The sequence below is a fragment of the Corvus cornix genome, chromosome 1 (genome assembly GCF_000738735.6).
Source record: "Corvus cornix cornix isolate S_Up_H32 chromosome 1, ASM73873v5, whole genome shotgun sequence".
NCBI classification, from domain to species: domain Eukaryota; kingdom Metazoa; phylum Chordata; class Aves; order Passeriformes; family Corvidae; genus Corvus; species Corvus cornix.
This window is the reverse complement of record NC_046332.1, coordinates 116,667,792-116,693,909: the sequence shown is the minus strand read 5'-3', so window position 1 is coordinate 116,693,909 and position 26,118 is coordinate 116,667,792. Positions and strand designations below refer to the sequence as shown.

General features: G+C 55.2%; 2 protein-coding genes across 2 annotated transcripts; both read left to right on the top strand.

Moving 5' to 3' along the window:
- The first annotated feature begins 12,813 nt into the window (after positions 1 to 12,813).
- On the top strand, positions 12,814 to 15,441 carry ATP5PO (ATP synthase peripheral stalk subunit OSCP). Its single transcript, XM_039553626.1, has 7 exons — positions 12,814 to 12,886; positions 13,039 to 13,089; positions 13,393 to 13,503; positions 14,019 to 14,148; positions 14,261 to 14,373; positions 14,870 to 14,956; positions 15,260 to 15,441. The coding sequence occupies exons 1-7, from the start codon at positions 12,857 to 12,859 to the stop codon at positions 15,371 to 15,373; spliced, it is 636 nt and encodes a 211-aa protein (XP_039409560.1). The 5' UTR covers positions 12,814 to 12,856; the 3' UTR covers positions 15,374 to 15,441.
- An 81-nt stretch (positions 15,442 to 15,522) lies between these two features.
- Positions 15,523 to 24,141, top strand: LOC120410372 (MAP7 domain-containing protein 1-like). Its single transcript, XM_039555785.1, has 2 exons — positions 15,523 to 16,859; positions 23,198 to 24,141. The coding sequence occupies exons 1-2, from the start codon at positions 16,148 to 16,150 to the stop codon at positions 24,139 to 24,141; spliced, it is 1,656 nt and encodes a 551-aa protein (XP_039411719.1). The 5' UTR covers positions 15,523 to 16,147.
- The last annotated feature ends 1,977 nt before the right edge of the window (positions 24,142 to 26,118 follow it).

The following is a 26,118-nucleotide window of genomic DNA, read 5'->3' as shown; positions in this document are numbered from 1 at the left end:
TGGAAGATGTTTTAAAGACAAATCAAATGAGAAGCCTCTGAAAAGGTTCGTCAAATACAAACAGAAGCTGTGGGAGAGGATGAAAACAGCTGAGAGGAAGGAGCTCAGCAGGAATTTCCCCATGGAAAGGGAGCTCAGGCCTTGGGAAGAGCTGCCCAGGGAGGTTTGGAGTGCCCATCCCTGGAGGTGTCCCAGGAAGGGCTGGAGGTGGCACTCAGTGCTCTGGGCTGGGGACAAGGTGGGCATGGGGCACAGCTGGGCCTGGCTGGGCTGGGAGGGCTTTTCCAGCCTAAATCCTGGGATTACATGACAGGGAGGTGCAGTGGTGAGCAGGGCTCCCTCCAGCCTCAGGCAGAACCTTACAGGAATTTCAGTGACCTGTCAAGGAGTGAACAGGACCCCAGAAGTCATCCAGGGGAGTCTGTGACAAGAAGTCAGAACAAATTTTAGTTTGTTTGTGTGACAGGAGGCTGGGCAAGGAGTTGGAAATTCTGTCCTCCTTCTGTCCTCCTGTCTGTCCTCCTAACACCCACACAGGGAACAGAATTGCAAGACAGCAGCTCCTGTGTAAGTTAAACCCTGGATTAATTCCCTGAGCCCTTCTCCGATTTTAGGGCGGCGCAGCTCCAATGGATCTGAATTCCCTGTGATCTCCTCAGCCCCTGGAACCTCATGAGCTCAGAGTCCAACTCTGCCTTTTCCCAAACCAGAACAGAAGAAAAAAACCTTGATTCCAGGACATTTTCAGGGCTGAGGAGTCCCTGGGAGCGCAGTGACATGCTGGCATCGCTTTCCTGGGCTCCGGTTACACCTGAGCACCGGCGTCACCTCGCACAACAAGGGGAACATCAAAACCTGGCTCCTGTTACTCCCCCACGCTGCAACAACAGATTTATTGCCAGCCAGGAGCTCCTGTGGCAGCGCTGCCATCAGCCCCGAGCTGCACAAGCCTCAGGCAGGGAGATTTCCGTGGCTGCTTCTCCATCACTGAATTTCCCAGCGCGTTCCTCACTCCTGGTTTGGTCCTGTGAGGTGGCTCCGACACAGACATGACTGTAAGGGACAAACATAAATCGGCCCAGGGGCTCTAAACCAGCCATCCACAGCCTTCCCTGTGCTGGAAAAATATTCAGGAGGGTGTTACTGTCACTGGGCCAGGATCAGGGCAAAAAAATGCCTGCTGAGGTATTTCTGTAACGCATCTTCCCTCTTCCAAACCAGATTTTAGGGTTCTGCTATTAAAAATGACTGGATAAAGGAAGGAGTTATGCTATTTTTGTTGTCATTTTCCCCTCATTAAAAAAAAAAAAAAAAAGGAAAAACATCTTGAAATGTCTACATCTACCAAAAAAAAATCTGATTTCTTTTTCTTCTCTGCTTAGGGGAAGAGAAGAAAATAAATAAATTTGTTTCTTCAAATAAACAAACAAATCAAAAAACACCACAAAAATGAGCTCATTTATTTGGTTCATTTTTCAATTCACTGCAATTTGAAATATGGGCATAAATAAATGTTTCAGTGGAATTCAAAGTAAATATAAATAACAGTAAATGGGGCCCTGAGCAACCTGATCCAGTGAGTGCCATCCCTGCCCATGGCAGGGGCTTGGAATTAGAGGGTCTTTAAGGTCCCTACCACCCAAACCATTCTGTGATTCTAAATGTATTAAATGATTCTAAATACATTAAATAAATATATTAATAAAAGTTGTGAATGTGAGCCTGCTTCTGGCACTATTTAAAATAAATCTTTGTAGATGTCTTCGGAAGCAAACCTGCTCCTCACCAGCAAATCCAAAGGCAAAACCCAAAGAGCAGATTTAAAATGAACATAAAAAGAAGATGCTCACAGCCTGCATTAGAGCTCAAACACTCCTCAGAGGGTGAGGAGAAGAATTTGGGTCTGGATTTGAGGATCAATGGCCTGAATGCTGCAGGAAGTCTGAGGAGATGATCAGGAGGGCCCGAGTAGGTTTAAGAAGACTTTTTAGTGCGTTCGAATGATCAGCTCCTTTTATTCCCAGCACAGATATTCCTTTATCCGAGAACACCTCCCACATCCAGGCCTCAGCAGCAGAGCTAAAGGACAAGTTGACTTGTTCCTTATCCACCCAGGCTGGACACAAAGGAAAGGGAAACATGCAAATGGTTTTTGAGGGAGAACAGCGGCAGATTCAGTCCCTGGGGATTTATCTGTGACAAGTTTGCTCTGTTGGAGTTGTTTTCCAGATTACGTTGACCCTGAGTCACTTGGAGCAAAAAGGAGGCTGTGACATCTCTTGTAGCACAAAACAATCAAACTTTATTTCTTGCAAATAAATAGAAGAGAAAAAAGAAATTGAAGCTGCCGTGATCTATTTGAGGAAGTAGAAACATTCCAAGAAATAATTGCAGTTTCCCTTTCACTACAGGAGAGTTTGTTGTAGTGGCCTCCTCCCTCATTTCTCACAGTAGGTGCCTCCAGAGCCGGATTAATGGATCCTCTCCCCCAGCCAGGTGCTAATGAAATGATGATACAGTTATTTCCAACTCTGAGCACAACCTCCAGCTGGCAAATTGCTGGGACGTGCCCGTGAAACAGAGACAAAAGTAGGTGGGGCTCCTGCTAAACAGGAGCCATAATAATCAGGTATTAATGATACTGAAAACTGAGTGCTATTTACCATGAAACTCCGAGAGAAAGTACCCTCGGGCTGTTTTTTATTTCCAATTTCATTCGAGATTATCTTGTTTCTTTTTTTGCTTCTGCCCAGCTGAACACTGTTCTCCTTTCTGTGCCCGATTTGGCACCGTCCGGGGGGTAAGGAGGGATTTGTCCTCTAAATTTTGTTGTGATGACTCTCGGCCCTCAGGAAGAGCTGGGAGAAGTCCTCATTTGTATTAATCATGGAATTACACGAAGTTTGGATTGGGAGGGACATTAAAGCTCATCTCAATCCACCCCCTGCCATGGACAGGGACACCTTCCACTGTCCCAGGCTGCCCCAAGCCCCAGTGTCCAACCTGGCCTTGGGCACTGCCAGGGGTGGGGAGTCCAAAATCTTCCGGGATAATTAATTCCAGGACCTTCCCACCCTCACAGCTCCATCCTTCATGGAGTGACAGAAAGATTTGCAAAAACTTATGATGAAATTCTGCATGTTTTTCCTACCCCTTGTTGCTGCTTTTTGTTGAGGTGCTTTGCGGAAGAAATATCTTGCTGAAAATCTATCTGGGCAACCATTCCAATTAAAGTGAAAAAAAAAAAAGAAAAGATAGATTATATTCTTTTTTTCTCACCTGATTAAAAAAAAAAAAAAAAGCTGCAAAACCAGGACTTGTAGCTGGCCCTTGGGCCTGAAGGACGAATTTTATGTGTCTGTAGCAGTGGTTTTCCCTCCAAAGCGTTCAGTGCATTTCCTACACCCGGTGCAAATTCTGAGCATCTTCTCCTACGATTAAATTTGCCTTTTGTACAAACAAAAATCGAGGAGCCTGCAGGAGGGGCTGAGCCTTGAGCACCGAATCTGCCTCGGTCTGCTGCAATTTGGTGAAAAATGGAAGTTCTGTGGCTGCCTTTGTTCTGCTCTTGGCCCAATGCCACTGAGCGCCACGAGGGCTGTTTCTGCCTCAAACTGCAGTGGCTCAGCTCCTCCAGAATCTATCCTGATCTGTTTTATTCCAATCTATACCTAAACTAGGAGACTGCTCTAGAATTGTCCCTGATTTACCAGGTTCCACCCCCAGAACAGGAGGGTGTGCAGGTACAGGATGGCCTTGGCTACACCGAAACTGCTGCTGTCCAATAATTTGGCAAAACAAGCCCCTGTTTTGGCTGGTGCTGGGGTGTCTTCAAGTGCAAGGCAAGGGCAAGGCAGCTGCTGATCTCCCCAGACCGTTGTGGATCCTGCCAGTGTGGTTTTCCTCTCTCGCTTCCCTCTCTGCTTGGCTCACACCCCAAGCGCGGCCGACGCTGCGCAGCGGAAAAACACAGCCAGGCTCACGTGCCAGGAGCTGTCTGCTGCCTTTTATCAGCTCCTTTGCATCCCTCCCCTCTCACCACCTGCTACCAGCGATGAGCTGCCCAACAACTGAACATTTCAGCAGTGGGGATCTCAGTTGAGCTCAAAGCCTGGCCTGGGCAGAGCCTTTGCAGAGGCCTCTTCTGCCCTGGGACAAGATGCTGCAGGTGCCACCTTCTCTGTGGCCCTGGGGACCAGGCTGGCGGCTCTTTGCCTTCTAGAACAACCCCTCAGCTTTTTCCAGAATGGGATTGGGTTTCTCTTTCTGTGTGCAACAGCTGGTTATGGAATCATTTCGAGGAGGGGGCTCGGCAGGAAGACTCCAACAAAACCACGCTCATCAGGCTAAAAACCCACCACTGGTTTGTGATGGGATCATCCAATGATCTGGGGTGTTGAGGGCCTCAAAACTACTCCAGAATATCCAGTCAATGTCCCTGATTTTTGTGTACACAAACACGTGGGACTCACAACAGGAATTCATTTGGCAGGGGCTGTCCAGGGAGGTTTGGAGTGCCCATCCCTGGAGGTGTCCCAGGAAGGGCTGGAGGTGGCACTCAGCGCTCTGGGCTGGGGATCAGTTGGACTCACTGGGCTGGGAGGGCTTTTCAGCCCTCAGTGATTCCATGAATCCGTGGAAGAGCAAATTGTAGGGGCTCTGTGTTGCCGGCATTATTCCATCTGTCACATCACCGTCACCGCCTGGCTGCTTATTTGCGTTTGAGCCGCCCTGCGCCGCACCTGGGCCAGGGCAGGTGTTGGTACCCGGCCATCGCACCCACAGCTTCCACACCCGGGAGCTGCCCGTGACTCCCATCCCAGCCCGGGGAGGCAGCGGAAAAAGGAGTATTTCCCAGCAGAGCCAAATGCTGGGAGCAGCTCCGCTACCCCGCGGCAGCCGGGCTGTGCGTGACGGAGCATCGCTGCCTGGCGATGTCGCTTAGCAACGCGGCGGCATCCGCGCAAACCCCGCGCTGTGGCGGCGGCTGGGGTGGCACAGACGTGACTGCGGGCACACAGAGCCAGCCCCGGGCAGAGGTGTGCTCAGCTTCCCCCGCCGGCTCCCGGCGCCGCTGCCTCTCCCCCGCCGTCCTCCCCGTGCCGAGGGTGGCCCGCGATGGTTTCCCACCGATGAAATACCCCCCCCACACACACACACACGCTTCCTGCTCCTTAATGCTCTCGAACCTGATTTAGAGAGTAGTGGAATTTTACAGCTCCATCCCATGATGCTCTCGCTCGCAGTCCCATGGCCTGGCTCATACCTCCAGCAAACCGTAAAGTCAGATCACAATGATGTGACTCACTCCAACTAAAGATAGATCTCATCAAAGATCCCTCAGGAGCCCTGGGTGCACGGGGTTGTTTACCCAGGCTGCTGGGTTGGGGTGGGTTTTGTCCCCCTCGCTCTCCCCGCTCCTGGAGTTTGGGGTCTATCCCGTGCTGGTGGGAATTCCCGGGAGCAGGTGTGGCACAGGCTGCTGGGAATCTGCAGGAAAACGCGGGGGAGCCACACAGGAGCCTGGCTGTGGGTGGGAGTTTGGCCCCACGCAGGTCCCAGACCTTCACTGTGGCACTCTCTGGGGACTCCCAAGAAACACCACGTGGGCACGTGGCCACAGAAAAGAGGGAGAAGCATCTTTAAGAGAGGCTTTGTCAACACCTTACAACATTTTTATTTCCGTGTTCACCTCCCAGCTGTTTGATACCCACCCTGACCAGAGCAGGGCTGGTGGAGAACATGAAGAGAAGCAGCCAAGACCCCAACCAAGACAAGAAGGGCTCTTTCCCCAGGGCCAGCAGCCCCTGACAAGGCCACAGAGTGTCCCAGCACTGCACAGGAGCAGGGAAGTGGCAGGACAGGCCAGACCTGCTCTGTTTGTCACCCCAGCCACCCCTGTGGCAACGAGGACATGGGGAATACAGCCCTGGTGAAGCTCCATAGGCAGAAACCTGTCCTGAAGGACACAGAGGAATCTGAATTCCCCCCAGCCGAACACAGGATTGACTTTTATCCCACCATAAACACAGCTATGGAAACTGGCAGGTGAGGGAGCTGGATCCCTTTCAGCCCTGTACAATTCCACTGGTGTCAAAGGCATTGCATCAGGGACAAAACCCAGGCATTATTTTTAACCTGGCCGTTTCCTTCTATGCCCTTCATTCAGGAAATCCCTATGCAAGTGCATGATTGCAGTCATGTGAATATTCGCAGTGTGACTGCTCATGTCCTCAGAGTTAAACACATGCCCGGATCCATGAGGACTGGGGCCTAAAACAGCACCAGAGGGAGAGGAGAAGGGATGGGAGTGTGGGAATACCTGAACAGTGTGTGTGTGGGGGGGTCTGCCCATCTGGCCATGGGAATATTTCTGGCTGTTTCCCCTTTTCAGCTTGGCAATTCCTCTAAACCCAGCAGCATCTTTAGGGCAGCAGTTTAAGGTGTGCCTGCCATGAAGGGGAGGAGAACAGAACACCCAAAATGTTCCTAAAGTATATTAAAAAAATTAACAAAGCAGCTTGTTATGCAAATGTCCTTTGGGGACTGCAATCTCTGGCTGTGACTTTCCCAGCCTTGCCCTGATTCCCTCTCTGCACTTGCAGGGAACACCCTCGGGGTCTTCACAGCAAACCTCACCAGAGGTGCTTTTCTGCACTGCTTTGGCTTCCCATTCCTGCCATTCCTCAAAAATCCTGACTTCCAAACACCAGGAATTATGATCTCTGACCAGTGTTCTGTGCCTGCAGTCCCAGAATCCCAGAATCACCAGGGCTGGAAGAGGATCACCCAGTGCCACCCCAGCAGCACCAGCAGCACCCCAAACCCTGTCCCCAAGGGCCACATCCAGACTCCTCCTGAGCACTCCCAGAGACAGTGACTCCAGCACTCCCTGGGCAGCTCATCCCAACTCATTAGAGTGGGGGGATTGGGGGTGGGGTCCCTTGGATTTGGGGTCGTTGGGATGAGGAAGGGGATGGGGATTCTGGGGGTCCCAATTTGGGAGGGTCTGGGGCTCCCATTCTTGTGGGTTTTGGGGTTCCCATCCTGAGGAGTTTTGGGTCCCATTCCTGGGGGTTTTGGGCTTCCTGTTCCTGGGGGATCTTGGGGTCCCATTCCTGAGGTTTTGTGGTTCCCATTCCCAGGGGTTTGGGGTCCTGGGGGCTTTGTGAGGGAAAAAAAATGTTTCAATGCTCTACAGAAATCTGAAGAGCGACTCTCAAATACTCATATCTTGCAGCGATCCAGAAGACAGCCAGGAAAAGATCCACCAAAGGAATCCGGTTGATGACTTTTTGTTCAGTTTCACAGGAATTATTATGAAAATTTCTGTGTGCCAAAGCACTTGCTTCCAGCACTTTTCCAGCCCTTTCCCCAAAGCCCGAGCACGTTACGATGTTGGCTGCAGATGGAACAACAAATCCTGACCCGCCAGGGTTATGCCTGCAACGTGTGACCCGAGCAAGGGTGACTTCCACAGGTACCTCCCTGCAGGAGGAAGCGCCCCATAAATCCCCCAGGTCTGCAGCAGAGGCACTGAGAGCAGCTTTGCCGTCATAAATGAAGCCGCAGAGAAGATGCTCACACACGTTGTGAACAAGAGTCAGAAGACCTCCTGAATGAATTTGTCATTACTGTGGGGTAAGAACTCCTAAAAATACCTCTGTCTGTGAGTCCTAGATTAGTCTTTAATTTCTCATGCTCACCCAAATGAGGGGAAACACCATCTTCAGTTTTTCAAGCCCCACGTCCGCCAAACTTCCCCTTCTTTGGATGAGCCCTTTTTTTGAATTCACTACGAGAGCAAGCAGCTCTGTTTTGTCCCAACTTTCTGTTTCAGGTTGATGTATTTGCCATTCAAACGGGCAAATCCCTGGAATTCATTTCACAGGACATTGACCAAAGGGAATGTGGAATAATGTTCTTTGTGTTTTGACATATGATCAAGTGCAAGTTTGCTACGATGAAAGAGGACAAACAACAGCCTTGAAATAGTAAAAACCTCCCCAGTAACCATGGCTAATGCACAAATAAAGTTATTTTATTAGTGTTGGCTTCCCTCTTGTGGCAATGAACAACCTGTAGCCCTGATATCTAACCAGGCCTGGTGCTCCTCCTCTGCTTTATTTCCTCCAGAGCCACTTGCACATTTCCGTAATTTGAGTGACACTTGTGAATTTACGAGGAATTTTTTCACGGCAGCACGTGTGAGAAGGTACCACTGCTATTAATAAATTGTGTTCCATCAACAGAACCGAGAGCTATTTATACAGGATGCTGGTATCTTGCTTTTTTTGCAGATGGGGGAACTGAGGTGCAGAATAATTAGAAGCCAATCAGCAGGTCCAGAGCGAAGCTGAAAATAGATCCCAAATCTCCTGAGCCTCAGGGCCACGTCCTGACTGCTCCCCTGCCAAGGTGGGAGATGGTGACACTCAGCTCTGCTTATCACCTACCCCATGGCTGTTATCCTCAGAGTTTCCCCAAACAGTTCTTTTTACCTTTGATATTTCGCAGCCAACCTCTGAAGACAAATAAATAAACCAAATAATCTCTAACACAGTCCAACTGAGCCCACATCACCTTTCCTAGGCAAAGATTTGCAGATCAGTGTTTATTCCCTTAATTTTTTTGGGTGTTCTAGAGTGTCTTGAAATAATTTAGGTTATTTTTTAGAGTCTACAAGCACCTGGTTATGGGTTTCTCCCCCTTTTGCAACAGCTGCATGGAAAATAAACCAAGCCACCACGAGCTCCCCAGAAGTATCACATGCACAACAAAATAATAATGATTCATCTTTTTCCTATATAACAACACTAACCTGAAACCTTCCTTGGAGGGCAGGAAAATGTAGGTTTAGGTGCTTGATTTTGCAAATCAAGAGCTTTCAGGGAAGCGTTGTGATGCTGAGGGCAGAGAGTTCAGTCACCCAACTCTAACATTGCCCCTGTTTGGAATTCCCCTAACCACGTTTATAGGTTTACAATCATTCTTTCCGGTTTGGAGGGGGAAAAAAAGGTTTTCTGTCCCTTGCCCTGAGTGAAAAACTCTTTTTTAATGGGAAAATGAGTCAGGTCGTGGCTGGGCAGGGTGATTTCAGAGGGTGGGCACAGACTCCGTCCCCAGGGAGCACTTGATTTACCAGCCCAAGCGGAACTGCTTGTGGAACAGAGGTGTGGAAAACTCCTACCTGGATGGGATTCAGCACCAGCTGTGCCTCTGGAACCCTTGGGAAAGAGGGAAAAACCCCAACAAATCCCCACCAAACCCTCCCTCCCTCCAGCAGCTGCAGGAGCAAGCCCATGGTTGTGATCGGGGTGAGTTTAGACCCGGCTTTTTGGGGCCCCGTTCTGAGGGATGAACTGAAGCACCAGGAGAGGAAAACTCCTCCACTGCTGGTAAACACCAAAGTTTTTCCAGAGGAACTCATCAGGAAGTTGTTTCCAGCTCCACCCTGGTTGCTCTGGGACTCCCTGGTGCCCAATCCTGGGCTCAGGCAGAGGGGAGCAGCTGGGTGCAGTTCCTGAATAACAGAGCTCAGGTTTGGGGTGAGCTGCAAGGTGAGGGAGAGAAGCACTCGGTGTTTTCAGCGCTGCTTAAAAACTGGGCTCGGCAGTTTAATCATGAGAGAGATTTGGGTGGTGGGTTTTGGGCTTCTTTTCAAAGATCTGGCCTGGTGGAGGGGCTGGTGGTAAGCCCAGAGAGTTTCGTGGCACTCTCCCCACTTTGAGGACCTCAGGTGGGTTGTTAAAAACCTCCTCTTTCCATCTCCACGTGCTACAAAGTTGTTTGTGGAGTTGGGCAAGCCTTGCTCCAGGTTTTATGACACCTCCTGAAGCTGGGCCCTGATGGAAACACCTCCCCAGCACCGCCACAGCCCGAGAATTGTCATCTTCTTTCTGGAGGTTTCTCGAAGAAAGGAAAATAAAACTCACTTTGCATGATTTCAGTTGTGCTCTGACTCAGCAGGAGAAAAAAAAGTGATGTTTTTTCTATCCCCACATGACTAAAAAGAGCAGACTTTAAAAAATAATCTAAATTATTTTAAGATGCTCTAGAACACCTGAAAAAATTTATTTAAGGTCACAACCCTACAAGCACTAAAGGGGCAGACCCACAAGGGAATGCTCTCCCAGGTGTTTCTCCAGACCTTGCAGAGGTTCAGGTGCTCATTAAGTGACCAAACTGAAACCAGGGACAGAGGGAAATGTCAAAGGCTGAGGGAAAAGCAATATGGGGGATTTAATTGCTTTGCAGGAGGAAAAAACTCCTAAAAACTCCCACATATGACAATGGAGGAGTCCAGTATTGTGACAGAAATCCAAATACAAAGACAGGCTTTATCCAGGCTTAAATTTTCCTTCCAGTGTGAGGCATCAGGGTACAACCTGATTATCATCTGGGGGATTTTATTTGTTCAAAATTGACCTGTGAAAGGTGCTCTGATTTTAATTCTTGAAAGCAGTGTCAGGCTTTGAGCCAGTCCCCAGCTCAGTAAAGTGCCCTCAGCACTCAGTGACTTCCCTGGCCTCAAAAAGCCAGATTTTCTGTGTCTTAAAATGCTGCAAGATCACAGAGCGTTCTGGAATGACACTAAAATAATTTGGGATATGAAACCACACTTGAAATAAATCCATTTGAAAAAGTCAGTGCAGGCACATTAGCACAAAAATAAAAAAGGAAAAAGCCAAACCTGATTTTTACTAAAGAAAAGCAAAGATTTTTCTACATTTTGGATGTGCTTTTCTCATGGTGTGGTTATTAAAGTTATTGAAAAGCACAGAAGTGTTTGGGTTGGGAGGGACCTTAAATCCCATCCAGTGCCACCCCTGCCATGGCAGGAACACCTTCCACTGTCCCAGGCTGCTCCCAGCCCCAATGTCCAGCCTGGCCTTGGGCACTGCCAGGGATCCAGGGGCAGCCCCAGCTGCTCTGGGCACCCTGTGCCAGGGCCTGCCCACCCTCCCAGGGAACAATTCCTGCCCAATCTCCCATCCAGCCCTGCCCTCTGGCACTGGGAAGCCATTCCCTGGCTCCTGGCCCTCCGTGCCTTGTCCCCAGTCCCTCTGCAGCTCTCCTGGAGCCCCTTTAGGCCCTGCAAGGGGCTCTGAGCTCTCCCTGGATCTTTCTCCTCTCCAGGCTGAAGAATCCCAGCTCTCCCAGCCTGCCAAGCTGCGTCTCAGTTATGCCAGGCTCAAACCTGTCCTTGTGCCTTGGAGTGTCACCCCGGAACGCAGCCAGGGAGAGAGGAGGGAATTCAATCCCGACAGCAAAAAAAAAAAGCCTCTTGGAGACACTGCCTTATTCCTGCTGGGACGCTGAACCGCGTTTCCTAAGGAGCCTCGCTCGAACTCTGTTCTGACGTCCTGAAACGATCCCTGCGCTCGGAATCCGGAGCGAGAGCAGCACCTAGCGCTTGGATCCCGCCCCGCAGAATTCCCGCAGCCATCCATCCCCGCCAGGCTCCGCATCTCCATGGCAGCCACCGCCCGAGCCCGGCACCATGCGGGCAATAAATGACTCCGACTCGGTGCCAGCTCTGCGGAGAAAAAGAGACGGAAGGATTAGGGAGAGGAAGAGATGAAGCACTCTAGGTAATTCAGCACCGGCGGGACCTGAGCGAGCTGCTCAAGGTCACCAGAGAGAGGGACAGAGCTGCCTGCCTTGCTCCACCTGGAAAATCCTTTGCCTTGGGAGCGCTTGGGATGTAGTTTATCCACGGGAAGGAAATAAATCCCGCGTTTTGGAGGTTTTTGTGAGGGAAGCACAGTTATCTTGAGTCAGGAAGAACTCGTGGGATGCTCCATTCGCTCTCCTGAATGGAGGGACAGGCGGGGCTGAGGCAGGTGCAGCCCCTGGAGGTCCATGGGGGAGCTGAGATCCACCTGCAGCCCCTGGAGGAGCCCACACCAGAGCAGGGGATGCACAAAAGAAGCTGTGATCCCATGGGAATTCCACCCTGGAGCATCTCCTGGCAGGGATCTGAGGCCCTGTGGAGAGAGAAGCCCACACTGGAGGTTTTCTGGAAGGACTTGGGATCCCATGTGAAAGGGGGCCCCTGCTGGAGCAGTTCCTGAAGGGCTGACCCCATGGAAAAGGACCCACACTGAAGCAACTCGATCCTGAGGAACTGATCCTATGGGAAGCACCCATGCTGGAGAAGTCCATGGAGGACACCAGAGCACAGGGCCACCGACAGCACAGGGCCACTGTGGGGACAGGAACACTGGGCAGATAGGGATAGGGACACTGACAGTGACACTGAGGGCACAGGGATATCGGGGGCACACGGACACTCGGCAAAGGGACACTGACAGTGACACTGAGGGCACAGAGACAACACAGGGACACCAGGGACACGGGACATTGTGGGCACAGGGACCCCCCAGGGACACGGGACATTGTGGGCACAGGGACCCCGCAGGGACACCAGGGACACGGGACACTGTGGGCACAGGGACCCCGCAGGGACACCAGGGACACGGGACACTGTGGGCACAGGGACCCCGCAGGAACACCAGGGACACGGGACACTGTGGGCACAGGGACCCCGCAGGGACACCAGGGACACGGGACACTGTGGGCACAGGGACCCCGCAGGAACACCAGGGACACGGGACACTGTGGGCACAGGGACCCCGCAGGACACTGGTGGCACCGGGACCCCGGGGCGGGCGCGGGGGCTGCGCTCCCCCAATGGCCCGGCAGCGGGCGCGCGGCCGGAAGGCGCCGCCGCTCGGAACTACAACTCCCAGCGTGCCCCGCGGCAGGAGCGGCCGTGACGGCGCGGGGCATTTGGGCGTGGCCCCGCCGCGCCTGCGCAGTGCACGGTGACCCTGAGGGGCGGCCGGGAAAGATGGCGGCGGCAGCCGGGCTCGTCTTGAAGGTGAAACTGGGGGGCGGCGGGGCCTGGGCGGCTTTGGGGGCGAGCAGCGCCGTTCCCCGCCCTCCAGCCCCGCGAGGGGTCTCGCACTTTTACATTCCCCACCGTCCTCGGGGGCTGCGCTGACCCCGCCATTCTCCCCCTTATCCCCCCAGGTGCGGCAGCTGAGTACGACGGCGGCGAGACCGCTGTCCAAGCTGGTCAAGGTGAGGGGGCAGGGGCGGTCTCAAAGCTGGTGAAGATAAGGGGGGCGTCTTGAGGAGGTTGGGAGGGGTCTGCAAGCTGGTCAAGGTGAGGAGGTCAAGAGGTCCCCAAGCCGGTCAAGGCGAGGAGGTCAAAGGTGAGGCTGGTCAAGGTGACAGGGCGGGGGGACTGTGAGGGGCTCAAGGCGGGTGTCCGAGGTGGTCACGGTGAGGGCAGGGTGCAGGGGTGTCTCCTAGCTGGCCAGGGCGAGGGGCAGGGGGTCTCTCTCCGGATCCCCTGCTCAGCGCCCACCCTTGCTCCTGCAGCCGCCCATCCAGGTGTACGGGCTGGAAGGGCGCTATGCCACCGCCCTCTACTCGGCAGCCAGCAAGCAGAAGAAGCTGGAGCAGGTGGAGAAGGAGCTGACCCGGGTGTGGGTAAGGTGTTCCACAGCCAGGGTTCCTGCAGGTGGGCTTCCCTGCTGCCCCTCAGTAGGGAGGGGCTGGGCTCCTGCAACCTGTGAGACTCCCAACCCACTGGCACCTGTACTGCCTGCCTGTGGCCCTGGTGTTTAAATGGGATATTGGGAAGGAATTCCCCCTCGTGAGGGTGGGCAGGCCCTGGCACAGGGTGCCCAGAGCAGCTGTGGCTGCCCCACCCCTGGAAGTGTTCAAGGCCAGGTTGGATGGGGCTTGGAGCAACCTGGGATAGGGGAAGGTGTCCCTGCCCATGGTAGGGGGTGGGTCTAGGTCCGTCCAGTCTTTAAGGTCCCTTCCAATCCAAACCATTCCCTGATTTTATACCTGGAGCTGCCATTTCACCTCTCATCAGCTCCAGAGCTCTTTGTTCTCACTCCAGGAATACCTGTGTTGCCTGCCCTGGCTGCTCCAGGTGAGCTTTGTAATGCCTGGAAAACTCCTGGCCTTTGTCCCATCCTTGTGTATTCCCCCAGAGCCTCCTGAAGGACCCCAAGCTGGCCAGCGTGGTGATGAACCCTCACACCAAGAGCTCAGTGAAACAAAAAGCCGTGAATGACGCTCTGGCAAAAGAGAGGATGTCCCCAATCACTGTCAACTTGATGAGTGAGTGACTTCAGGAGAGCATCCCAGCAGCGCCATGCTTTGGAATTGCTGTTGGCTGCCCGGACCCACCTCTGGTGGTGCTTTAAGCCCTCGATGCGTGGCTGTTTTGCAGATCTGCTGGCTGAGAACGGCCGCCTGCGTTACACCCCGGGCATCGTCTCTGCCTTCGGGAAGATCATGAGCGCCTTCCGAGGAGAAGTGGTGTGCACGGTGACCACGGCGCAGGTGGGCTGGGAAGCTCTGGATCAAGGCAGCAGGGAGTGGGACAAAAGACAAACCTCTCCCGGTTAATGCTGCGCTCTGTGATTGGAGTACTTGCTGTGAGAGCAGTGAGGACGTGTCTCACCTCTGCCAAGCTTTCCAAATTGCTGCAAAGCAGGGGTTGATATCCAGCAGTGCCTGCTCCAAAATGAGACCTGTTCGTTCCACTGCAGCTCCACAGGTCACGTTTTATCTCCCTGTGTGTGAACGCAGGGGCTGACAAAAGTCAGGCTGGGCTGCACATGGAGCTGCCCCTGTTCTTTCAAACAGGAAAATGTTCCATGAAATAAGGAGGGCACAAAGTGGTTGTTGTTCCTGTGTTGTCCTTGGGTTATCCCTGTTACAGAACACTGCCTTCCTGGTGGACGTATGTCTTCCAAGAGACCTGAGGAGAAAATTTGGGTCCTCATTATACCATTTGAATATTTTTAAGTTCTTCTCTTCTGTTGCTTTTTTTCAGCCCTTGGATGAAGCCAGCCTCACTGAACTGAAAAGTGCTCTGAACGGGTTCTTATCTAAAGGAGAGGTGTTGAAGCTGGAGACCAAGGTCTGGATTTTTGACTTGCAAATAGATTTCACTAAGTTTATGTAAAGGGCTTCTATGTCTCTGATTTTGATAAAAACAAAAGATTTTATTGAATCCAGTTGCTTTGTTACATAGTTCCGTGTTTTCCTGTAGACATGATGATGTTTTAATTCCTAAAATTGTCACTTTGGAATGCAATGGCCACAAAGTTATCTCAAAAAAGACTCTTTGAAAAGCTCTGGGGTTTTTTTGCTAGTGTAAAACTTGTATCCTGTGGTAACAATCTTCTGCTAATCCACTTTTTGTTCACTGTTTCTTCCTTAGACTGATCCATCAATCCTTGGTGGCATGATTGTCAATATTGGGGAGAAGTATGTGGACATGTCAACAAGGTCCAAGATCCAGAAACTCACCAAAATCATGAGAGAGACTGTCTAGAGAGCTGTCCTGGTCATTCCCGGGGAAACCTGTCACATGGAAACAATAAAATTCTTCCTTCTTGTGGAGACGGTGCCGAGTGTTTTGGTTGGGAAAGCACAGCCCTGAGGGAGGAAGATGCTGAAGCTGCCTTGAGTTTCTGTAGCTGTGGCTGAACATTCATGGCACAGCTTGAAAATGTGGTTCCTGCGGATTGCTGGGGGAAGTAGCTGGGAAGGACATGGAAAGAGCTCTGAGGGAGCTGATTAACGGGGTCAGTGCTCTGGAGGGTCTGCCAGGCTCCCACAACTCAGGTCGGTCTGTACTGCCCTGTCCAAGGGAAAGGATGACAGGAAATGGCCTGAAGTTGTACCAGGGAAGGTTCTGAATAGTGATTGGAAAAACATTCCCTGGAAGAGTGGTGAGGCCTTGGGATGAGCTGCCCAGGGAGTGCTGGAGTCACTGTCTCTGGGAGTGCTCAGGAGGAGTCTGGATGTGGCCCTTGGGGACAGGGTTTGGGGTGATGCTGGTGGGACTGGGTGATCCTGAAGGCCTCTTCCAAACCTGATGACTCCATGACCCACATGAGTGTTTGGGACTGGATGTTCACCCATTTCTTCTGTGTACAGCAACAACCAAGTGTTTCCCTCCTCCCTTCCAAATATCCAACAGCAGAGCGTCCCTAGGCCAGCGTTCCTCTCTCTGGGAGCACCAGGAAGGAAGTTTGAGGACTTATCCAGCCCAGAGAGGGGAAGGCAGGAATTCTTTTTTTCCACACCAAAGGAGACTCCTGCAATGGGAAGAGGAATTGTTCTTGGTGGAGCTGCCCTGCAGGGCTCCAGCCCAGAGGAGAGGCTTGGGGAAGAACACGGTCAGGCGCACCAAGAGCTGTGGGAATGGGAAGAACGTGTGACAGCCAAAGCAGTGTCCCAGTGGGAAGCAAATGAGAGAGGGCAGCAGGAGTTGGAACGGGAAGAGGATGAGAGATGCCACGAGCTGTCCCTACGGACAGATGTGAGAGCCCCAGAGGATTCCCAATGGGACGATGTCCGAGAGCTGGCCCAGAGGGAAGAGCGAGTGAGCAGCCAGGAGCTGTCCCCATGGGGCCCTGACATCAGCTCCAAGATCTGGGACAGAGCCTTGAGCCCCGTGAGTGAGGAGGAGCCCCAGCCTTGTCCCCCAGAGGGGCCCGGCTCTGCCAGCCCCGTGGGCACAGCGGTGGCAGCAGAGGCAGCGCCTGCCCTGCCCAGCGCCTCTCCTGCCCCGGGCAGTGCCACGGAGGCCGAGCCGGCAGCTGCTGCCCCGGCCGGAGCTGCAGAGGAGGAGGAGCCCCAGAGCCCACCCAGCGTCCCCTTCAACAGCCCGGCCAGCAGCCAGGCTTCAGCGTACCAGGAGCAGAACATCACCGGGGACATGCTGAGCCAGGCGCTGCTGGAGCTGCTGGAGCTGAGGCAGCAGCGGGAGGAAGAGTATGCCCTGCAACAATGGATGGCTGTAGAAGCAACAGGTACAGCCCAAGGGGAAGAGAGCCCGGTGCCTGCCCCGCACAGCTCGCCCAGCCCCTCGCCCGCCCCGCTGGGAGCCCAGGCCCTCAGGGAGCAGCAGGAGGGGACAGCAGCAGGGTCAGTGCTGGCACTGCAGGAGAGGATGGAGGACTCGGATGAGGAAATGAAATATTGGCAGTTCCTGGATGATCTGGAGTCACTCACAGGACAGAGCACTTCGTCCAGAGAGGGGATCCCAGCGCTCGCCACCTGTGAGGCCTCGGTTGAGTGCCCGGCACTGGAGCCGTGCAGCCAAGGGCCGGTGCCTGCCCCGCACAGCTCGCCCAGCCCCTCGCCCGCCCCGCTGGGAGCCCAGGCCCTGCGCGGGCAGCCGGCTGCCCCCAGGAAACGTCCCTCCCGCTTCAGGCGGGCGCTGCGGGCGCTGCGGGGGCTGTGCCCGTGTCCCTGCCTGGTGCCACAGCCGGAGGAGTAGCACACACAGGGCACCCACAGCAGGGATCGCTCCCAGAGCCTCCCTCCCTGCGGGGCTGCGGCACACCCGGGGCTGCCCGGCACCACTGGGAGCTGGGTCACAAACAGCAACAGGAACGACGAGGACGAAGAAGACGAAGATGGAGAAGACAAACGCTAAGAAGACAATGAAGATATTGTGGAACAGCAATAGGAATAAGAATGTAGGGTGAAGACACGGACAAGAAGAAAGGGTACCCCAACTCCCAGCTTCTGGAATCCAATGTTGTGTCATGGTCACCAGTTTGGTTGCAGCAGGAATCTGCACAGGAGGGAGGCATTTGTACTGTGACAACAGGAGCAACTCTGATTTTGCTCCTTGCGTGCTGCCATGCAGCCTCGGAGAGGAGAGATGCCTTTGAACACGTGTGAATCCTCCACTTGTTCCACATTGACTCTGAAGCTTTGTACCCAGCTGTTGGTTTTTTCCCGACCTTGCTCATTTTAGCTTCAACGTTTGCAAAAGCAAGCAGATCACAGGGAACAAGAAATTTAAGTTTAAAAACCCAAGAACAACCTCTGATGAAAATGCAGAAGAAAGACTTTATTACAGTATAGTTTTTCTTTTTTTATATCTCTTGTCAGTAGAGATGCTGCTCCTAACTACCTCTCTCTGACTTTTGACCCACATGTATTTCTAATTATAACTTCCTAGTATTTGTTATGCTTTTGAACCCCACGTACAACAGAGGAGTGCCATCGATAGTAGTTTTCTCTCCCAAACAGGCTAAAGCACTCGTTTCTTTCTGCCGAAGAGGCGGAACCGCGTGTGTTTCGTGTGCCATCGCACAGCCCGGCGCCGGTATCTGCACAGGGCCTTTAGGGCCTGGGGCAGCCGTGTGGCGATGCTGCCGCAGGCCGAGCCCAGCCCTTGGGGCCGCAGTCCGTGTGCATTTGGAAGCGCACGGACACAATTCCCAGCCCCGTCCGGCTTTGTGCTTCATGTTCCTGTTGCCTGTGCGGGCGGAGCGGGGCCGGCGGGAGCCGCGCTCCCCTCAGAGCCCCTGAGCGCGGCAGCAATGGCGGCGCCGCTCCCTCAGCGCCCGGGCCCGGCCCCGGCGGGCGGGGAGCGCTCGGCAGCGCCCTGGTGGCAGCAGGGCCCGAGCCCCGGCCCCGGGCTCTGTCCCCGAGGCGCCGCACAGGCGAGGGGAGACCTGCAAGAGTCGCTGCCTGAGGCATTGCCCCGGCCCTGGGGCGGCACCTGGCCCCTGGCCGTGTGGCACCGCGCGAGCTTCTCGTGCTCCCACTTCTCAATGAAGTGAAGAAATTCAGCCAAATTAAATTTAACAAAGAAATAGATGTTATTCTGCGGCCGAAAGATCGGTCACACAGAAAGCCACGATCGAGGAAAGCAGCTCAGAGCCCGGGGTCGGAGCTGGGTGAACACGCACAGATCTGATCTCTATCGCACCAGACCTCCCAAGTTCATGACTGCTGCTTCGGCTGGTCCCTTCTTATACAGTTTTTGGGCAGAGTCCGAATTAATTCTATTTTTCTCGTAATTTTAGCGTATTCCTGAAGTTTTCTTGTCCCGGGGTTGGGCTGCCCAAAGCCTTTCCTGGGTCTGATCAATTGCCCATCCTGGGTGATGAGTGGGCCATTTCTGGCGATGGAAGGGCCATCTCTGGAGATGGATAGGCCATCTCTGGTTCCTGGAACAGTTATTTTTAGTTCCCGGAATATCCGATTCCTTATCAGATGAGATGTAGATATCAGAAGGTGGAAATCAAATCATCATGGTGCAAATGTCCCGGTGATAAGATCTAACCCCACCGAGGTGGAATCCTCACTTATTGTGAGAGAACTTCTTTTAGTGTTGTGAAATTTTTCTCTCAGCCATGCTGGTGGAGGGATTTTGAAACTCTGTCTCTACATGGTCTGATTACATTCCAGTTTTATACATAATAGCACGAATTACATACTTTATTTATAACACCAAGCTTGTCCAGGTGCCTGTGGATGGCCCCGTCCTTGCGCGGTGCCCCTGCCCCGCTCAGCTTCCCGTCCCCTGCAAAGGCGCCGAGGGCGCGCTCGGAGCCGCCGGGTGCCATTGCTAAAGGCGCTGGCGAGCCCCGGGGCCCAGGCAGAGCCCTGAGGGACAGCCCTGGTCCCCGGCCTCCCGCGGGACGCGGAGCCGCTGCCCACGAGTCCCTGGCACGTCCGTGCGGCCAATTCCTCGTGCCCTGCACAGCGCAGCCTGCAAACGCAGGGCTCTGCAGCGTGGGGCTGGGGCTGTCGTGTGGGAGCGTGGCCAAAGGCCCTCAGGGCTCTGGGCACAGCAGGGGCCGCAAGGCCACGAGTCCGGGGCTGTTCCAAGCCAGTTCCTCTCTGCCCCGATGTTTTTGGGGTGCCGGGGATGGCTCTTTGTGACCCAGGCGTGGGGTGTCAGGGCCCTTTGTGATGTGGGACATGGTGGTGGCCAGAGACCCTTGTGACATCAGAGAGCCCGGCCCTGGCTGAGGGTATCTAAGGGACGCAGAGCCCTGCGGTGCCCATCACAGGAGCGCCGTTCTCTGAGGAGGAAGCAGCTCCCTGTGCTCGTCTGCTCTAGAGAGCAACGGAGATTATTGAAAACATGGGGAAGGAGAAGCCCAACTCCCAGCCCGCCCAAGGCCAACTGCTGAGCCTGCGGAGGAGGCCAGGAGTGAGGGATGAGGCAGGAAGGAGAGGCCAGTGGACGGAGAGGGCCAGGATCTTTGCTCTGCCAAGGGAGCCCTCTCCGTCCCACGCCGCCTCCTCCTCACCGACGCACATCAAGCTGCCGCCAGTGCACCTCGGGCAGCCAAAGGTGGGACCCAGAAAGCTCCAACACCTCAAGGTCCCACAGGTGGAGCTCGGGCAGCCGCGGGCAGCGCCGCAGGGCAGCCAGAGCCAGGCCCTGTCCCTCCGTGGGGACACGCTGCCACCGCTGCCGCCTCTGCCACAGCTGGCACCGCTGCCACCACGGCCCTGCCTGGTGAGCCCCAGGGACACTCGGAGCCAGGACACAGAGCTGGGGAGTGCAGGGGAGAAGGGGCCTCAGCCCCGCAGCCCCTGTCCTTGGCAGCCATACACCCCCGTGCCCAGGGTGTTCTTGCCCCTGCTCAGGGTGGCCCAGGAGGGCACAGCCCGAGTGTCCCCGAGCTCGCAGCTGCTGCCTGTGCCGCCCATTCCCTCCGGGACTCCTGCCATGGAGTGCAGCCTCAAGTACAGTGCCAGAAAAACAGGAGTCCTGACAGGAAAATGACAGCGAGCTGTTCCCAAGGGACAGCAACAATGACACAGAGCTGTGTGAAGTGGAAGAGGCCATTGAGTTCTCTCCAGGGGACAGCACAAGTGACGAGGAGCTTTCTGAATTGGAAGAGGCCATCAAGGTCATTCCACAGGACAGCACAAGTGACCAGGAGCTGTCTGAAGTGGAAGAGGCCATTGAGGTCATTCCAGGCGACAGTAAGTGTGACAAGGAGCTGTCCCAAGAATACGAGACCATTGAGCTTTCTCCAGGGGACAGCACAAGTGACCAGGAGCTGTCCCCAGTGGAAGAGGCCATCGAGGTTGTTCTAGGGGACAGCATGACTGATGTGGAGCTGTCCAAAGTTGAAAAGGCCATCGAGGTCATGCCAGAGGATAGCATGAGAGCATGTCCTCATCGCTCTCACAGCAACTACTTCAATCACAGAGCGCAGCATTAACCACGAGAGATTTGTCTTTTTGCCCTTCTCTCTTGATCCAGAGCTTCCCAGCCCACCTGCACCCTGGTGACCATGACCAGCTCCACCAGAGCACCTCCCCTCACAGCCCCACCACGGCTTCTTCCCTCCCCTCACGGCTCCCTCCCCTCACGGCTCCCTCCCCTCACGTTTCCCGCCCCTCACGGTTCCCACCCCTCACGGCTGCGGCGGCGCTCAGGCGCCCCCTGGCGGTGAGCGGGGACGGGCAGGACCCTTTCCCTCTCTCCCTCCGTCCCTCCCTCCCTTCTTCCCTCCACGCCTGCCTCGTTCCCCATCTCCCCGGTCTTCTTCCCTACTTCCCGCCCCTTCCCTGTCTCACTCGCTCCCCATTCCCCCATCCCTCCCGTCTTCCCCTCCCTCCTTTCTCCTTCCTTTCCTCTCTCTTCTTCCCTCCGTCCCTCCCCGTTACCTCTCCTCTCTCTCCTTCCCGGCAACAAGGGACAGGACAAAAGCAAACGGCCTCAAGCTGTGCCAGGCCAGGCTCAGGGTGGACAGCAGCAGGAATTTGCCCATGGAAAGGGAGGTCAGGCCTTGGGAAGAGCTGCCCAGGGAGGTTTGGAGTGCCCATCCCTGGAGGTGTCCCAGGAGTGCCTGGAGGTGGCACTCAGTGCTCTGGGCTGGGGACAAGGTGGGCATCGGGCACAGCTGGGCCTGGCTGGGCTGGGAGGGCTTTTCCAACCTAAGAGATCCTGGGATTCTGTAGAAGTTATCCTACAGAAGAAGGAAAACTTAATCCTGGAGAAAGCCCCTGCCCTGGAGAAGCACAGGAGCAGCCCCGAGGCTGGACGTGCCAACACCGGGCTTCAGCCACAGCTGCTCGGCACTGAGCCTGCGGAGGAGGCCAGGAGTGAGGGATGAGGCAGGAAGGAGAGGCCAGTGGACGGAGAGGGTGCCGGGGATGGCTCTTTGTGACCCAGGCGTGGGGTGTCAGGGCCCTTTGTGATGTGGGACATGGTGGTGGCCAGAGACCCTTGTGACATCAGAGAGCCCGGCCCTGGCTGAGGGTATCTAAGGGACGCAGAGCCCTGCGGTGCCCATCACAGGAGCGCCGTTCTCTGAGGAGGAAGCAGCTCCCTGTGCTCGTCTGCTCTAGAGAGCAACGGAGATTATTGAAAACATGGGGAAGGAGAAGCCCAACTCCCAGCCCGCCCAAGGCCAACTGCTGAGCCTGCGGAGGAGGCCAGGAGTGAGGGATGAGGCAGGAAGGAGAGGCCAGTGGACGGAGAGGGCCAGGATCTTTGCTCTGCCAAGGGAGCCCTCTCCGTCCCACGCCGCCTCCTCCTCACTGACGCACATCAAGCTGCTGCCAGTGCACCTCGGGCAGCCAAAGGTGGGACCCAGAAAGCTCCAACACCTCAAGGTCCCACAGGTGGAGCTCAGGCAGCCGCGGGCAGCGCCGCAGGGCAGCCGGAGCCAGGCCCTGTCCCTCCGTGGGGACACGCTGCCACCGCTGCCGCCTCTGCCACAGCTGGCACCGCTGCCACCACGGCCCTGCCTGGTGAGCCCCAGGGACACTCGGAGCTGGGACACAGAGCTGGGGAGTGCAGGGGAGAAGGGGCCTCAGCCCCGCAGCCCCTGTCCTTGGCAGCCATACACCCCCGTGCCCAGGGTGTTCTTGCCCCCGCTCAGGGTGGCCCAGGAGGGCACAGCCCGAGTGTCCCTGAGCCCTGAGCTGCTGCCTGTGCCACCCATTCCCTCGGGGACTCCTGCCATGGAGTGCAGCGTCAGGGGCACAGCTCTGGAGAAACAGGATTCCCAAAGGGAAAATGACAGCGAGCTGTCCCAAGGGGAAAACAGCAGTGAGCAGGAGCTGTCCCCAGTGACAGAAGACAGCGAGCTCTTCCCAGGGGACAGCACGAGTGATGAGGAGCTGTCTGAAGTAGAAGATGACAGCGAGCTCTTCCCAGGGGACAGCAACACTGACCCGGAGCTTTCCCCAGTGGAAGACACCTTTGAAGTCGTTACAGGGGGCAGCACAAGTGACCTGGAGCTCTCTGAAATGGAAGAGACCATCGAGGTCATTCCAGAGGACAGCCCGAGTGACCCAGCACTGTCCCCAGTGGACGCGGCCATCCCCGACATGGACCGAGAGCTTTCCCAGTGGGCAGCTGCTGCAACAGGTACAGCCCAAGGGGAAGAGAGCCCGGTGCCTGCCCCGCACAGCTCGCCCAGCCCCTCGCCCGCCCCGCTGGGAGCCCAGGCCCTCAGGGAGCAGCAGGAGGGGACAGCAGCAGGGTCAGTGCTGGCAGTGCAGGAGAGGATGGAAGACTCAGACGAGGAAATGAAATATTGGCAGTTCCTGGATGATCTGGAGCCTTTCCTGGTGAGAGACCCGGAGCTGTCCGAGGGGGAAGGTGAGGAAGAGGCAGAGCTGTCCCTGGGAGAAATTAACAACTCCCAAGAAATGTCCCAGGGGAAAGAGTGCCCTGAGCAGGAGACGTCCCAGGAAGTGTCCGACTGGGAAGAACACTTGGAGCAAGGGCTGTCCCAAGGAGATGTCAACAGCTGTGAAGAACTTTCCGACTGGGAAGAACACATTGGCCAAGACCTTTCCCAAGGGGAAACCTGCATTGGCCAAGACGTGTCCAGAGGGAACGGCAGCAGACCCTCAGCACAGTCCAGCTGGGAAGATGACAGCGACAAGGAGCTCGTGCAGGAGATCTGGGAAGAGGAGACGGAGCACGGCATCGGGACCAAGCCCTTGCAGCCAGAGGATGACGAGTGGGACGAGCTGGGTGTCCTGGAGCTGCCCCCAGAAGAGCAAAACCGGGGAGGTTTTGCGGCACTGGGGCTCCCAGTGCCTGTCCCCCGTGAGGCCTGGGTTGAGGGCCCGGCACCGGAGCCGTGCAGCCCAGGGCCGCTCTGTGCCTCGCCCGCGGCCCTGCAAGGCCGAGGCCCCGTGGGACACGCGGCTTCTCCTGCCCTCGAGGAGCCGGGGCCAGAGGCAGGGACAGAGAGCCCGGTGCCTGCCCCCAGGAAACGTCCCTCCCGCTTCAGGCGGGCGCTGCAGGCACTGCGGGGGCTGTTCCGGTGCCCCTGCCTGGCACCACAGCCCGAGGACTGAAACAGACAAGGAGGAGGATGGAGACGATGAAGACAATGAGGAAGAAGACAAAGAAGACGAAGACGAAGAATCGGATGAAGATGACGAGGACAACAAAGAAGACGACGAAGAAGACAAAGAAGACGAAGAAGACGAAGAAGACGAAGAGGACGAAGAAGACGGAAGAGACTTATTTAACAATATATAGAAGGAGAATAGTAATAAGGATTTAAAAATACATAGAAGAAGGAGAAGAGTAATAGGAATAGGAATAGGAATAAGAATTTAAAAATAGTTAGAAGAAGAAGAGTAATAGGAATAAGAGTAAGAATTTAGAAATACGTAGAAGAAGCAGAGAAGAAGAAGAGTAGTAAGAAGAAGGAGAATAAGAAGAATAATTTAAGAATACAAAAGTAAAGAGAAAATGTAATAGATAAGTAAAATTAGGAAATAATTTCTTTTATTACATATTGCATCTTTATATTACAGTCTGTGAAATAAAAACATGAATATGCAATTTGTTGTAATTGCAATACATTATCATTTCCCAGGGAACAACCAAAGAAAGACAGGACACTGTTCCATTGCTGGAGAAGTTGTGTATTTTCTAATAAAGCGTGCAAGGCACGAGAAAAGAGTGCCCGGGTTTCACTTCTCGTCTCTCAGAGGTACCGATGCATTCTCACACTCAGCCCCAGGGAGTCCCTGCGAGCAGCGGCTGCTCAGCCCCAGCGGCAGCGGGAGAGCTCCCGGCCGGGCCGGCAGGGCAGGGCTGTCCCTGCTCGCCCAAGGCGAACGAAAGCCGCCCGCGGAGCCCGGCTGGCAGAGAGCTGTGCTGGGAACGCCTTTGCAGCGGGGCTGCGCAGCCGGGACAGCGGAGCCGCCGCAGCCGCGCTCCGGCGCTGAGCACGGCCAGGGAGCCGAGCTGCCTTAGGAAGGAGCGCGAGTGTGGCGTGGGCAGGGAGGAACGGCTGCTGCTGCCCAGGCTCGCTGCGCCTGGAAAGTGCTGGGAAGGCTCTTCTCACCATTCGCACTTCTCTTCTGCACACAAAGGATCCGCCGGAAGGAACTTGCAGGTGCCCCTGTGCCTAAAGCCTCGCCCCTCTGCTCCCCTGTCCTGGCCCAGGGCCTGCTCAGCAGAAAGCAGCCGTGGGGTCACTTCTGGAGCCCGTCCGACTTCTCCAGCGACAGAACGGGTGGCGTTGGCAGGGGCCTTAAAGCTCATGTAGTTCCAGCTGATTATCTCCGGCTCTGTGTCTCCCCCTCTCTGACAGGTGTTTGCTCTTTCTTTCTCCCTCCCTCCCTCCCTCCCACTTCTTGAGAAATCAAGTCTGTGTTGTTGGGTAAGATCCCAATGTTGCCGTCCTCTGGTCTCAGTTGCCCTTAAGTGGGGCAGAGGCATCTCTCCCTCACCTGATTGTGACACGTGGGCAGGGACACCTTCCACTGTCCCAGGTGGCTCCAAGCCCCAGTGTCCAAGTTTTCTGTTGTTTTAGGATAACTTGCACAGAATCCCAGAATCCCTGAGGCTGGAAAAGCCCTCCCAGCCCATTGAGGCCCAGCTGTGCCCGATGCCCGCCTTGTCCCCAGCCCAGAGCACCTCCAGGGATGGGCACTCCTCTTCAGCCCCTGCAGCAGCTCCGTGTCTGGCAGGAGGGTCAGGTCCTTCCCAGCCTTTGGGGCGCCGGTGCCGTCCCGCTGAGGCTGCGCTCGGTGCGGCCCCGCGGCGCTGCCGGGTCCCGCTGTGCCCTTTGGCTCCGGGGCCGTGTCCCTGCGTCCCTGCAGGTCCCTGAGCACGGGGCACATGCGGCCGGTGGCTGCTGGTGGCCGTGCTGGTGGCCGTGTCCCCGCTGCTGGCAGGAGCCACCCGGGGTGCTGCCGGCAGCTTGGGGGCACCTGGCCTTGGTGGCCCTCCTGTTGCACCCCGAGGGGGGCAATGACACCCTCGCAGATTCATCCCAGGAGCGAGAACTGGTCTTGGAAACAAAGGCCTCGTGT